Genomic DNA, 14,343 nt, shown 5'->3' on the forward strand with positions numbered 1-14,343 from the left:
TCGCTACAAAGAAATATTTAGATCATACTTTATGTATTTTTTAAATATTTTGATGGTAATTTTATTTATCTCTAGTCAATACTGTACATTTTATTTTTTTAGCTTAATTCACTGGACCAGCTTTTGGACTTACTGACATTAATACACTACACCCTGTAAACCCCTGGTATGTGCCTCGGAGAGGCTGCAGGATCCAGTAAGTTCAGTAGAACTTCGGTTTCAACTCCCTTTTGACCATGTCGTAGCTCAGTCGATTAAGGCAGCGTCTGGGATGCTCTCGGACGCGGGTTCGAATCCTCGTCACGGCCCTTGTGGATTTGTTCATTGGATGCATCACGCAATTGTGATGTCTGTGTGTAATGTTGGTATAATGTTTAATCAACCGGGAGGGAGCCGGTCGGCCGAGCGGACAGCACGCTGGACTTGTGATCCTGGGGTCCTGGGTTCGATCCCAGGCGCCGGCGAGAAACAATGGGCAGAGTTTCGTTCACCCTATGCCCGTGTTACCTAGCAGTAAAATAGGTACCTGGGTGTTAGTCAGCTGTCACGGGCTGCTTCCTGGGGGTGGAGGCCTGGTCGAGGACCGGGCCGCGGGGACACTTAAAGCCCCTACGGGCTCACCATAGCCCGTGCTACATGGACACTCCGTCCTGAATAGCTAAATCTTTAACAACAACAACTAAAGCCCCGAAATCATCTCAAGATAACCTCAAGATAACATGGGATCTACGTTATGAGCGCTGTTTGTCCTGGGCAGGTGGGCGGGGAGCTCCGGCTTCACAGAATTACCGGCTTGAAAACATTCCAGGAAGCCAGAGGCATGATAGGGAAGTGAATAACAATGGGACGTTAACGCGGTCAGATGCTTAATGTGAGTTTGACGTTATGCATGCAAGTAGGCCATGGCCGTCTCCCACCACCCACCACTGTTATGGATTAGGAGCGCCATAACCCAGTTGAAATATTAATGTTAATTTGCATACATCATTTCTATACTAGAGAATTTGTGATGAATTAAAGACGTCATTGAGGTGATATACCCTAAGAATATTCGGTGTTAGTAAATGATGATAGCCAGTCGTATTCAATATTAACAGGCTAGGCTGGGATTTTTAGTTGAATATACAATGTTCTACGTTAGTTTGAATTCTTGTGATATTCGCACATATGAATGTAGCGAGTAATATGTCAGTATGCAGTCAAGATAGGATTTTGTAAATGTGTTTAGAGGAAACAGGAGAGTGTAGTGTAATCTCTAGCTAGTTGCGTTTATATCCACAAGAGCTTTAATAGCCTGAGTTGTGAATCAGATAGAAATGGCATCCGAGTAAATTTAAGAAAGTTAGAGAATAGGGAATAGTAGGTGGGTTAGACCCTGTCGGACTCCGTCCACCATGCCCGTCCCAATACCCACCACCTACTCCCTCCCCTGTCACCCACCACCTACTCCCTCCCCTGTCACCTACCACCTACTCCCTCCCCTGTCACCCACCACCTTCCCCACCCCCTGTCACCCACCACCATGATGGAAGTTGCAGCAGGTGGCGGACGAGAGGTTAGGGGTGACAGGTAGTAGTGGAGGTGCGTGAGCGTGGTTGTGGTTTGGGGATTATCAGTTTATCCCTGAGCATTCTTCTTCTTTCTTGTTCTTTCGTATTATTGTATTTTTCTCTATGCACATCCTTTCATTCTCCTTGATGTGTTCCTCTTTCTCCTCATCTGATCATTTGACCACCTCTTCTCTTTTCACCCACTTCGTGTGTGTGTGTGTATTACTTTATTACTCCTTTATCTTCTCTCATTTCTCTCCTCTCTCTTACCCTCTTCTTTTCTTAATCTGCAATTTCTCTTCCTTTCCTCTCCTTTATTGGTGTTCCTTTACTCTCCTCCGCTTCTGCTCTGTGCTCAGCTTGCAAGTTGAGGGTGCAGAGAGCACCGCTTCAGTCGTGCACTTGGGTAATGCCTGCGAGATCTGGTGCCGGAGTTTTTATTATTATTATTATTTTCTACCACAGACGTGGCCACACATTTACAATGAAAACCAGCATATATACATTTTTTTCTGTCCTCCATGGACAGGGTTAGAGATGTGTTAAACATGGAGTGGACGACATTTGCCGTGTGTATGTGTGGGAGGGAAGGTGTCTGGTGACTACAGAGGGTATCATGGCTGGTGTCTCCGCCACTGGTGGGGTCACCTGAGCTGACCACTTTATGACCACGGGTGGTGTGCTTGCCTGCGGGGAAGCGGGGTGGGTGGTGTGCTTGCCTGCGGGAAAGCGGGGTGGGTGGTGTGCTTGCCTGCGGGAAAGCGGGGTGGGTGGTGTGCTTGCCTGCGGGAAAGCGGGGTGGGTGGTGTGCTTGCCTGCGGGAAAGCGGGTTGGGTGGTGTGCTTGCCTGCGGGGAAGCGGGGGTGGGTGGTGTGCTTGCCTACGGGGAAGCGGGGGTGGATGGTGGGGTGTTTCTTGCCTGCTGAGTGAGGCTGGTGGACGGTTGGGTCAGCAAGTTGGTCAGCCTCGCCTTGGGATGGATACAGCGAGATGACCTGACCCAGCGTGGTGGAGGTGGGGGTCCCTCGATTGCTTCAAACGTGGGTTGGACATTTATATGAGTGGGATTGGGTGGTTATAAATAGGAGCTGCCTCGTATGGGTCAATAGGCCTTCTGCAGTTACCTTTGTTCTTATGTTCTTATCTCATGGGATGGGTACAGGAAGTATATATGCAGCTTGGTACCAAGTACACCTCAACACATTCACAACGGAGACATCTCCCGTCATGCAGGGTGCATTCACACCTCCACTGATCTTCAGTATCAGCTCTTGATACTGGTAATGGCTCAAAAGGGCCACCACTTACGGGCTATTCATGCCCGTGTCACCTTTTGGGTGGCTTAATCTTCATCAATCAATCAAGTACACCTTTTACGGGCTATTCATGCCCGTGCCACCTCGTTGGTGGCTTAATCTTCATCAATCAATCCAGTACACCTTTCTGTGTGTATATATATCCTTCGTGGGGAGGGGGGGGGGGTAGACCAGCTAACCGTTCTATTCACCACTTTTTTTTTTTTTTTTTTTTTTTTTTTTTTTTTGAGATATATACAAGAGTTGTTACATTCTTGTACAGCCACTAGTACGCGTAGCGTTTCGGGCAGGTCCCTGGAATACGATCCCCTGCCGCGAAGAATCGTTTTTTCATCCAAGTACACATTTTACTGTTGCGTTAAACAGAGGCTACAGTTAAGGAATTGCGCCCAGTAAATCCTCCCCGGCCAGGATACGAACCCATGACATAGCGCTCGCGGAACGCCAGGCGAGTGTCTTACCACTACACATCAGAGCTGATGCCAACGTAAGCACTCGCTCAGCTCAATCACAAGTATCAAGTACAGTAATTCTAAACCCCGAGTTACGGAGTTTTATCTTCAATAGGTTTTTTTTATTACTTTATATTGTCACTTCGGAATGTGTTTTTGACGACGGTAGAGGTGAAATTGAATTGAAATTGAAATAAGTTTATTGAGGTAAAATACACACAAAGGGATGAGTTAGCTCAAGCTATTCTCACCCCGTTCAGTACATCGTGTTAATACATACATACACACATACACACATCACAAGCAATAAACGTATTACCGAACATTCTGAGAGAGATAAACATATACACTTCCTAACGGTAGAGGTGATCGGTGTGAAGTTAACGTAACCCAGGAGTGTGACTACAAAGGTGAGGCTGTGTCCATGAGTTCACCCATCCAGTTACTGGTGTCATCCTGACTAAACGGCTTGCTAAAGGACCTCATCAAGTTCAAGTATGTTTATTGAGACAAGAAAGAAATACATCTCAAAGGGATAGAGTAGCTTAGACTATTTCTACCCCCTACAAGGACCTCATACCTTGAGGTGCTTCCGGGGCTTAGCGTCCCCGCGGCCCGGTCGTCGACCAGGCCTCTTGGTTGCCGGACTGATCAACCAGGCTGTTGGACGCGGCTGCTCGCAGCCTGACGTATGAGTCACAGCCTGGTTGATCAGGTATAGGATACCTGGCACAAAACACTCTCATCCTGTGTGTTTTATGCCGGTTTTAGGAAAGCTCGTCCTTTAAAACAACCTAAATGTTCTTACAATATAAATATTGATGATAAATGGGAGAGCCGTTGCTGGAGTTTGTTACTCAGTCCGGTCTCGATTTGCCACTCCGTTACAAATGCGACTGTTTTGCCTAGCTAGAAACGTGCGACCCCTAGCAACCCACTTCACCTATCGCTTTTTTTATCAGATTGGTCGATTCCGTTACGAAGGTGACCTATTAAGCGAGAAGACGAGTCGCTAGGCTGCGTGTCCCATGTTGACTTAACATTAAGCCAGCGTCAACTGACCCCAGCCATCTGAATCTGAATCTGAATAATACAGGAGAAGATGCCCATTGGGGCGAGCCTTGAAGTGGGGACAGCTGAAGAGTAGTCGGTGAGAGGAAATGCTGAAGTTGAAGAAAAAGTGCCAGGGCTAAACCCAGCTGCGTGTCAATACGTCGATGCTGCAAACAACCCAACAACTGGCTAGGCTTGGAGGCGGGTCTGGAAGGCGGCGGTGGCAGTGCTTCAGCATTCAAGGTGGAAACAATCTGTCTTCATGTGGTGTCTTCTTCTTCAATTTGGTGTTTCTTCTTTCTTCTTGCTTCGAGTAATCATTTGATGTTTGTAATCGGCGTAGTCTGGTGGGAAAAGGTCCTTTGACAATGTGGTTTCGTCGCATTCAACGAAGATTACTTCGTTCTTTAGTGTGTACTTTAAGTTTGGATCATTCAGCAGGCATTCCGCATACCTTGTGTTGAGTATTTTGCTGGAGAGGCGTCTGTATTCGGGAGTTCCAAGTGTAAGTTGTTGACGTTGATCATATAGTGCGGAGACTCTTGGAGACTCGTGTGTTGCTGGAGATGGTGATTGTGCTTCAACGTCAATCGAGGCAGTAGAGTCATCATCGGAAAACAAGTGTTGGTTTGCAGAAGCATCAGGTGTAGGTACCTGTGAAGCTGGTGTAGTCTCAGGTGCGGCTGGTGTATTTTCTGGTGAAGCTGGTGAAGTTGGTGCAGTCTCAGGTACCACTGGAGAAGGAGATGGTTCGTCTGGAGTAGTAGCAGTGTGCAAGGATGTTGCAGAGTCTGTATCAGGTTGCACAGGGTGGGCGTCAGCAGACAGGATATCTGCCAATGCAGTTGAAGAGATGGTGATGTTGATGTTAGAAGCAGAAGTGGTATTTGTTGCTGAAGTCGTAGCATTGGTGTTGGCTGAGGCTGTTGTTGTGAAGAGCTCGTCACGAACAGTAAATGTTGGTAAACCGTTGTCAGCGTACATAATGTTCAGAATTCGTACAAATTCCTTGGTGTTCGTGCCTGCAATCATTTCAGCAGTGCGGATGAGTCCCATTATGACGTTATGGTTCCTGTTAGGGAGCAGCATCTGGTGTGGTGAGGGCTGGCTTGTTGATTCAGCAGAGTAAAGTTGCCAGAGCCTTCACACAATGCTTATATGCAGGGGGCGCGCTGCTGTGACGTCACGTGCCTCAAGAGGGGGGAGGGTTATCTTCTTGAGATATCTATCTTGAGATATCTATCTTGAGATGATTTCGGGGCTTAGCGTCCCCGCGGCCCGCTCCTCGACCAGGCCTCCTTTTTGTTACACACACCCCAGGAAGCAGCCCGTAGCAGCTGTCTAACTCCTAGGTACCTATTTACTGTTGGGTAACAGGGGCATCAGGGTGAAAGAAACATTTTGCCCATTTGTCTCCGCCTCCACCGGGGATCGAACTCGGAACCTCAGGACTACGAATCCGAAACGCTGTCCACCCAGCTGTCATTCGCCCTGACAGGCTGCTTGGGGTAAACAAGAAGTTTTGCTTACCATACACATTTCTCACAACAACATGTGAATGACAAAGTTATATTACATGGCAAGTTGTTGCATGAGGAGTGTGGAGGTCTTATAGTCGGGATGCAAAACTTATATTTAAAAGTTTTTTCAATAACTTCATCTGGTTTGCTTGAGAATGAGTACTGTTTTTAGTGAGTAATTGTGTTTACAGTTGTTTGTGTTGTGTTGTAAATGGGAGCAGCGAGCATGAAGAGTTTGGGTGGTGAGGACATGAAGGAGGGTGGTGCGTGGTGAGAGACGGAGCCGGGAGGACAGGGACCGTCAGCAGGAAAAGGTTACTTGGAGCACAACACACGTTGGGCTCACGTGTGTGGCTTGGGCGTAGTGTCAGGTTTGACAGCATTTCCCCTCCTGTGTGTGTGTGTGTGTGTGTGCGTGTGCGTGTGCGTGTGTGTGTGTGTGTGTGTGTGTGTGTGTGTGTGTGTGTGTGTGTGTGTGTGTGTGTGTGTTTAGTCGGGTGGCGGTCACTTGATACGCTCCTTCAGGGGTTGCATGTTGCAACACACACAATTGCTGACTCGTCATTACCCTCCGCTGATTGGGAGAATGAGTTAGGTATCAGGTTCTGGGTGTGACTACGGAGGACTACTGGAAAGTGAGAACGAGCTCTTTCTGTCTTGCCTACTATGCCTTATTTCGGACTTTACTGATGTTGTGTGTCGTATCTAATCTTGAAGTTGTGGATGGAGGTGGCTTAAATTATATTTTATCAGGGCATTATATTCCATTATATTTTATCAGGGCATTATATTCCATTATATTTTATCAGGGCATTATATTCCATTATATTTTATCAGGGCATTATATTCCATTATATTTATATCAGGGCATTCCGCTTGTTGAGCACCCATACTTGGTATACCAGTATTTCATAACCTTTCTTCACGTCTCAAGGATCCACCTGTTTCCTGTTGTCTCACTTTCAAGAAGCTGTCCATGTCCACCTTGTTTAGTAACCCTCAGTATCGTGTATGTAACGATCATATCCCCTCTGTTTTTCTTCTTCTCTAGAGTTTTGAGGTTGGGTTTCCTTGACCAGTCCTCGTAGTGTATGACCTTTTAATTCAAGCACTATATCTGGGTATTTTTAAACAAATTATTTAATACGAGCATGATTTTAATGCTGGTCCGTATAAGATTGTGGTGTTAGGGAGAGCAGAGGGTAGCTAAGTCAGTCCTGGGTAAGATGTAGCAGCTGGGTTTCTTAATAGATGTCTGGAAGGCTCTGGAAGAATATAACATCTTCAGGGTCAGTGGTTTCCACCGGTGGGAGGGGGGGGGAGACTGCAGTTTTTGCAACTCGTCTTCAAGATACTGATATGTACAGAACTTGTTATGTATAAATATAACACCACCGCGCTAATAAGTTACTTCTTATTTTGTGTAATGCAGCTTAGAGTTCGTATACATTAAAGTTTGGGCTAGAGGTCTAAATTATCCTTTTGGACTGGCTGAGTTTGTACCTTTGTATGTGACATTAGTTGATTAATAATTCCTGTCATGTAATACAAGATGGCGGTGATTAATACGAGGCTGATGATTGGTATGTCAATGATGCTGCAGAACAAATTGGCGAGATCCGGTTGAGCGAGGAGGAGACGCAGGCGCTGCGGCAGGTGCTGGGGGTGCCGGTGTGCGTGGTGGTGGGCGGGCAGGACGCCTACGGGAAGGTGGTGGTGGTGACCCGTCTCCTGGCCGAGCAGGTGCTGCCCATCGTGCCCCCGCTCCTCCTCCACCCGCCTCAACCTTGGCGACCCATCAGACTCAAGCACTCCCCGACCCGCTCCGTCACACTCACCCTCCCCGACAACACCCCGTCCGCCGGCGCTGGCTACGAGCTCATCCACTCTCTCCACGCCCACTCCCGCCCCTGGGGCACGGTGCCCCGGGCCGACGTGGAGCTGGATGAGCGCGCCCTTCAGGTGAGTCAGCTTCTGCACCTGAAGGTTCACCTGACGGGTGAACCCCCCACAGTGTTCACCTGTGGTCACTCCTCTAATGCGGATTTCGTAGATTTATTTTTTGATGTCATGGTATATGTAATATATATTCAGGTTTTATCAGATTGGTTTAATTCATGATTATATTTGATATTTCTCCCTTTCTCACGTTCTATCCCTCTCTATATTTTCTCTTTTCAATCCCTTTCTTCTCTCTCTCTCCTCTCTCTCTCTCTCTCTCTCTCTCTCTCTCTCTCTCTCTCTCTCTCTCTCTCTCTCTCTCTCTCTCTCTCTCTCTCTCTCTCTCTCTCTCTCTCTCTCTCTCTTCTCCAACTCTCTCTCTCTCTCTCTCTCTTCTCCAACTCTCTCTCTCTCTCTCTCTCTCTCTCTCTCTCTTCTCCAACTCTCTCTCTCTCTCTCTCTCTCTCTCTCTCTCTCTCTCTCTCTCTCTCTCTCTCTCTCTCTCTCTCTCTCTCTCTCTCTCTCTTCTCCAACTCTCTCTCTCTCTCTCTCTCTCTCTCTCTCTCTCTCTCTCTCTCTCTCTCTTCTCCAACTCTCTCTCTCTCTCTCTCTCTCTCTCTCTCTCTCTCTCTCTCTCTCTCTCTCTCTCTCTCTCTCTCTCTCTCTCTCTCTCTCTTCTCCAACTCTCTCTCTGTTTAATCCTATGTATTATATGCGCCAATACCTTCTCGTTTACTGAAAGTGTTATTTTTAATAGAGCTTGCTCTTCGTCAGGACCCAGTGATGGGTAGCACCATGCTGGAGGTGGGGCTGAACCATCCGCTGCTGAAGGAGGGGGTGCAGGTGGTGCTCACTCCCACGGGTGCCCACGTCTCCACCGTGGACTTCCTCAGGACCCTGCTGCCGGAGGTCCTGCCCATCATCGTGTACGCCATCTCCAGAGACGAGCTCTCCGAGCAGGTGAGTGTTGGGAGCCTGCTTTGTTTACGTCGCCTGGTGCGTTGGTGTTGGTTTGTTTACGTCGTCTGGTTCGTTGGTGTTGGTTTGTTTACGTCGTCTGGTTCGTTGGTGTTGGTTTGTTTACGTCGTCTGGTGCGTTGGTGTTGGTTTGTTTACGTCGTCTGGTTCGTTGGTGTTGGTTTGTTTACGTCGTCTGGTTCGTTGGTGTTGCTATGTTTACATCGTTACGTCACCTGTCTCAATAGTGCTGATGTTGTGTCCCATTGTCTCATCTGCCATGTCTCCCATTATCTCATCTAGGTCGTGTGCAGTTGTCACACGGCATTTAGCCGCCGACCCGAGCCTGGATTGTGCCTGTTGCTCGTGTCCTCTCAAGGTGACCACCAAGATGGCTTCGGAGGAAATCTGATTTGCTTTCGACTTGATACGCCATCCCGGCGAACCTCACAGCCGGTTCTGAGCTCGGTGAAGCTCATAACAGGTTCTGGCAAACCTCACACCAGATACTGGACTGATAGGTCAGGGAGGATCAAGATTAGCTTAGATTTTCAGGCACTTTGATTGAATGTATATCCAACCAAAGATTATATATATATATATATATATATATATATATATATATATATATATATATATATATATATATATATATATATATATATATATATATATAGCCAGGTAAAAAGTATCATTATTTCAACTTTTGATGTGGCTGGATAATGCTAATTTATTGCGGGTTACGGTGAACTGAGTTGTTCTAGGCCCCCCTCCGCCCCACCCGCTTAGGGGGGCAGCTCAGTGGGAGTTTTTTTTTTTTTAAGAGCATTGGGAACAAGGTTGCGTGATCTCGTTGTAGTGGGCATGTAGGGTTTCCCTGTGTTGTTTGTGTCGTGTCTCCACAGGCGACGACTTTGCTGCTGCTGCTGCTGCTGGGGGGAAGGAAATGTTCTTGTGATGTTAGGGTTTCGTGATGTTTTTGTGTCCGATACTTAGTGATAGTGTTCGATACTTAGTGATAGTGTTCGATACTTAGTGATAGTGTCCGAGACTTAGTGATAGTGTTCGATACTTAGTGATAGTGTCCGAGACTTAGTGATAGTGTCCGATACTTAGTGTTGGTGGTGATAGTGTCCGATACTTAGTGTTGGTGGTGATAGTATTACTCTGAAAGAGTCATGATCGAAAAACATTATCATCATTTGCATTATTTTACAACTTGTTCAAGTATGTTTATTGAGACAAGAAAAACACATCTCAAAGGGATAGAGCAGCTTAGGCTATTTCTACCCCCCTCCAACTTGTTAGTTTGGTTGTTTGCAAGCACTAGAGCTGCATGTGTGTTTGGGCATGTCTTAGGCAGTGCGGGTTTTCTTGAAAATATTCTCAATAGCATTTAGAGACATTCCTTTATAAGCTGTTGGTTATTCTTGCAGTGATTGAATGTGCTGCTTTGAATACCTGTTGTTAAATCCAATTTGCGAACTTTCGGACATTTTCGAACATATGAGCTTCATTGTTCGCCACACATTGTTGTCCTCAGTTAAAACTGCATAGAAATGAAAACGGGGGACATTTACCTCAATACATTCACAGTTTTTTTAGATACAATATAAAATATCATTTGTCCCATGGGCCGACCCCATGCAATTCTTTCTTGGACCCCTTAGGATCCATTGACCCCCCCCCCCCTCCCTGGTATGGAACCTTTTTCCTAGGTCAGCTACTTCCTTGCATGCAACCCACAGCTGTTGCCTAACTTTCACTGTTAGGTGAACAGAGGCATAAGGTAAAAAGAAACGTGCCCGACTGTTTCTGTCTTATCCGGGGGATTAAAACCGAAGCCTTCGGTTGGGAGTCAAGGACGTAGACCACTGTGCTACAATACGTGTATAAAAATAATACAACGCTTTATCAAGCAGAAATAATAAACTAAAGTTCTTCAAGTTTCGGTACGGAACCAGACCTCATGAATGCTGTAAGCAGCCGCTTGCGAAACCTGTATATCTTTATCATAGTGGCTTTGTTTACATTATTAAACGGCTTGCGAGCTTCAGAACCTCACACACAGCACCGCTCCTGTGCCAGGTAAGTCCACTACGGGCTCACCATAGCCCGTGCTACTTGGAACTTGTTCCGAGTAGCTGAATCTATAACAACAACATTCAGAACTTCACAACCCAAGGTATGTTGTGGTTATAAACACCATCCTAATGCATCGGAGCTGGTAAGGTCTGTTTTATAAGTGTTAACAATGTTGCTATGATTGAGGAAAGATGTACAGGTTTCGTGTGATTCCTGGCCTAATTTGGTGGTTGCGCAGGTGTTCCTTAGTCAGCTGTTGAGCCGGGAGAGTTCCCGAGCGTCAGGATTAGATCGGGGGGGGGGGGGGGATTGTGGTGATACCAAATGAAGGATCAGATTTCTTATTGTCCTGATACCACCGCAACACTGAGCTTCCTCTTGTGTCGTCACCGTCACGTGGTCGTGACCAGGTGGTGCAGGTGATCTTGGTGCTTCACTACCACGTGGTCGTGACCAGGTGACGTGTTATTGGTGCCTTATTGCCACGTGGTTCTTCTGACTCATTTTCATGTATTTCGTCAGTCAGGAGTAATGATATGTGTTGGGATTTGTCGTAGATATATATATTACGTGATGACACTTGGTGTGTTGCTGCTAGTGCTGCTAGTGGTGTTCCACAGTTACGCGATAGAGCATATAGGCTCAGGAACCTGTACACCTGTTGATTGACGGTTGAGAGGCGGGACCAAAGAGCCGGAGCTCAACCCCCCGCAAGCACAACTAGGTGAGTACGCTGGGCCAGTTGTGGCAAAGCAATTCTCACTAACCTCATCCCACCTTCACCCCCCTGACCTACACCCCCTGACCTATACCCCCCTCCCCTGACGTATACCCCCCTCCCCTGACGTATACCCCCCTCCCCTGACCTACACCCCCCTCCCCTGACCTACACCCCCCTGATCTCCACCTCCCCCTGACCTATACCCCCCTCCCCTGATCTATACCCCCTCCCCTGACCTATACACCCCTCCCCTGACCTATACCCCCCTCCCCTGACCTATACCCCCCTCCCCTGACCTACACCCCCCTGACCTACACCCCCCTGATCTCCACCTCCCCCTGACCTCACCCCCACCATCCCACGCACACGGACGTGCTCTCCTACACTGGACATGAGCGTTGTGTTGTCATGAAGTGACTCCGTGAAGTGTGTGTGTGTGAGGGGTGGACTGGTGAAGCTTACTATGAGAGGAGGCTCTCGTAGGGACGGAGGGACCGTGGGGCGTGGGGGTTGTGAGCCAGGGAATGGGGGACCGATGCCCGTGAACGCAGCCCGTCCTCGACAACAAAGGCCGAATGGTTATTGATCCAGCCGCCTAACACCCCCATGTTTATGAATGAAAAACGGTTCACTCCCAGCTCACAACTGATGACGTTCGAACATTTCTCGAACAGTGGTTTATGCCCGAATTACAACTCAACAAATGCTTTACCCGCGCAATTCAAATCTAAATAACCGCCATCGGAACCTAACTCTACGTAGAACATTAATGAATAAGATTAACCCATATGTGAAACCCAGTCTATTTGAAAAATATATATATATAGTATGTTAAAATTGGTGAATGCGTCTTTGGGAACGGCCGCAGCTTTAACAAGCCTGACCTGAGGACATGTTGTCAGACGTCCCATGCAAGGAGTGGGTACTTGTGAGTGACTTGAGCCCCTCGTGAGGTGCCTAGACCAGGAGAAGGGAGGCGAGGAGTGAGTGTGAGGGGTGAACAATGTCCTCGAGGGTCACTTAACCCTCGGCGTCCTTGCATCACGCCTTGTCAAGGTCATTCAGCCGGGTTGTGCCACTGTGGTGATTCAACCGGTCAACCGGTTTGTTGTTGTCTTGTGAATCAACCGGTTTGTTGTTGTCTTGTGATTCAACCGGTTTGTTGTTGTCTTGTGATTCAACCGGTTTGCTGTTGTCTTGTGTATTATTCTGGTCTAGTCAACATCTGGAGGCTGCGTTGGAACAGTCTACTCGGGGGTACAATGCCTATTAAGTTGTTCTTGTTAAAGATTCGCTACTTGGAACAAAAAGTTCCAAGTAGCACGGGCCTATTAAGGGTTTTTGTTTGAGCTCTTAACTAAGCCTAATTGGCGTTTGGTAACCTTGGAACATAATAAGATTACGGTGTGATTTGTATAGTAGGTGGCTACCACTGTATATAGGTATCCTAGCTTTTAACATTTCTCCGTGCGGGTTATAACATTGTGAAGCGTCAAGAAAAAGAATATTCACTTAAGTGTAAGTGCACATAACACGTGTGTGTGTGTGTGTGGGGGGGGGGCCTTTGGCGTGTGAACCATAGAAAGATAGTGCCCACGCATTTCCGGACTGATATCGGCGACTGAAGTTGTCAGTTTGTATTTCTCAGAAATAACTAGACCATTAAAGAGTTTGTGTCTCGGCCTCTCAAGTTGTGGCTACAAGATTAATTGATGAAGATTAAACCACCAAAGAGGTACCACGGGCATGGCTACATGTTGATGTTTTAGATTAAGTTAGTCGGAACCAAAAGTTGCAAGTAGCACGGACTATGGTGAGCCCGTAGTGGACTTACCTGGCACAGGAGCGGGGCTGTGTGTGGCTACAAGTAGAAGGATGTATGAGAGAGAGAGGGGGCCAGGTCAGGTACAGTTGTGATCATTAGGATGAGTGGCCCTGCCCAATAACAGTGTCCATCTGGTCACCACTTGGTCCGGGAGACATCTCCCGTCACGCAGGGTGCAGTTGCACCTCCACAGATCTCCAGTATCAGCTCTTGATACTGGTAATGACTCAAAAGGGCTACCACTTACGGGCTATTCATGCCCGTGCCACCTTTTGGATGGCTTAATCGTCATCTTGGACACATTCACACGGGAGAAATCTCCCGTCACGCAGGATGCAGTCGCACCTCCACAGATCTCCAGTATCATCTATTGATACTGGTGATGGCTCAAAAGGGCCACCACTTACCAATTCATGCCCGTGCCACCTTTTGGGTTGCTTCATCTTCATCTTAACACATTCACAAGGGAGACATCTCCCATCATGCAGGGTGCATTCGCACCTCCACAGATCTCCAGTATCAGCTCTTGATACTGGTAATGGCTTAAAATGGCCACCACTTACGGGCTATTCATGCCCGTGCCACCTTTTGGGTGGCTTAATCTTCATCAATCATCATCTGCCCAATAAACTCGCCCCTCGGGGCAAAATTTTAAAATTTAAATTAGGCTCCCCGAGTGCTGTTGACGCGCAGTGGCCTACCGGGGGGCGGAGAAGGAAGCAGTGCTAGATAGTTTGGTAGGTCATGACATCAACGTACTCGAATATATGATCCTTTACAGTGCATGTGAGGTCAGTGTTCGTCGTGACCAGTGTTTTGACTCCGTTTGTTGCAGGGTACGAATATTTGGGCATGCCCAGAATGGATACTTTATTTCATATTTTTGTCCTAAAATTTGCGGTGTCCGTGCTATACCTGGAGAA

General features: G+C 47.4%; 1 protein-coding gene across 4 annotated transcripts in view; it reads left to right on the top strand.

Annotated features, from left to right (window-relative positions):
* LOC123772990 (dual serine/threonine and tyrosine protein kinase) overlaps nucleotides 1-14,343 on the top strand; it is a 108,015-nt gene that overhangs the window by 66,774 nt on the left and 26,898 nt on the right. For all 4 annotated transcript variants that reach the window (XM_069315341.1, XM_069315340.1, XM_069315338.1 and 1 more), the window contains 2 exons: nucleotides 7,495-7,853; nucleotides 8,607-8,792. In XM_069315341.1, the coding sequence (XP_069171442.1) occupies nucleotides 7,495-7,853; nucleotides 8,607-8,792 (545 nt within the window). The remainder of the gene's footprint in view (nucleotides 1-7,494; nucleotides 7,854-8,606; nucleotides 8,793-14,343) is intronic.

Source organism: Procambarus clarkii, chromosome 81 (assembly GCF_040958095.1).
Source record: "Procambarus clarkii isolate CNS0578487 chromosome 81, FALCON_Pclarkii_2.0, whole genome shotgun sequence".
Taxonomy (NCBI): Eukaryota; Metazoa; Arthropoda; class Malacostraca; order Decapoda; family Cambaridae; genus Procambarus; species Procambarus clarkii.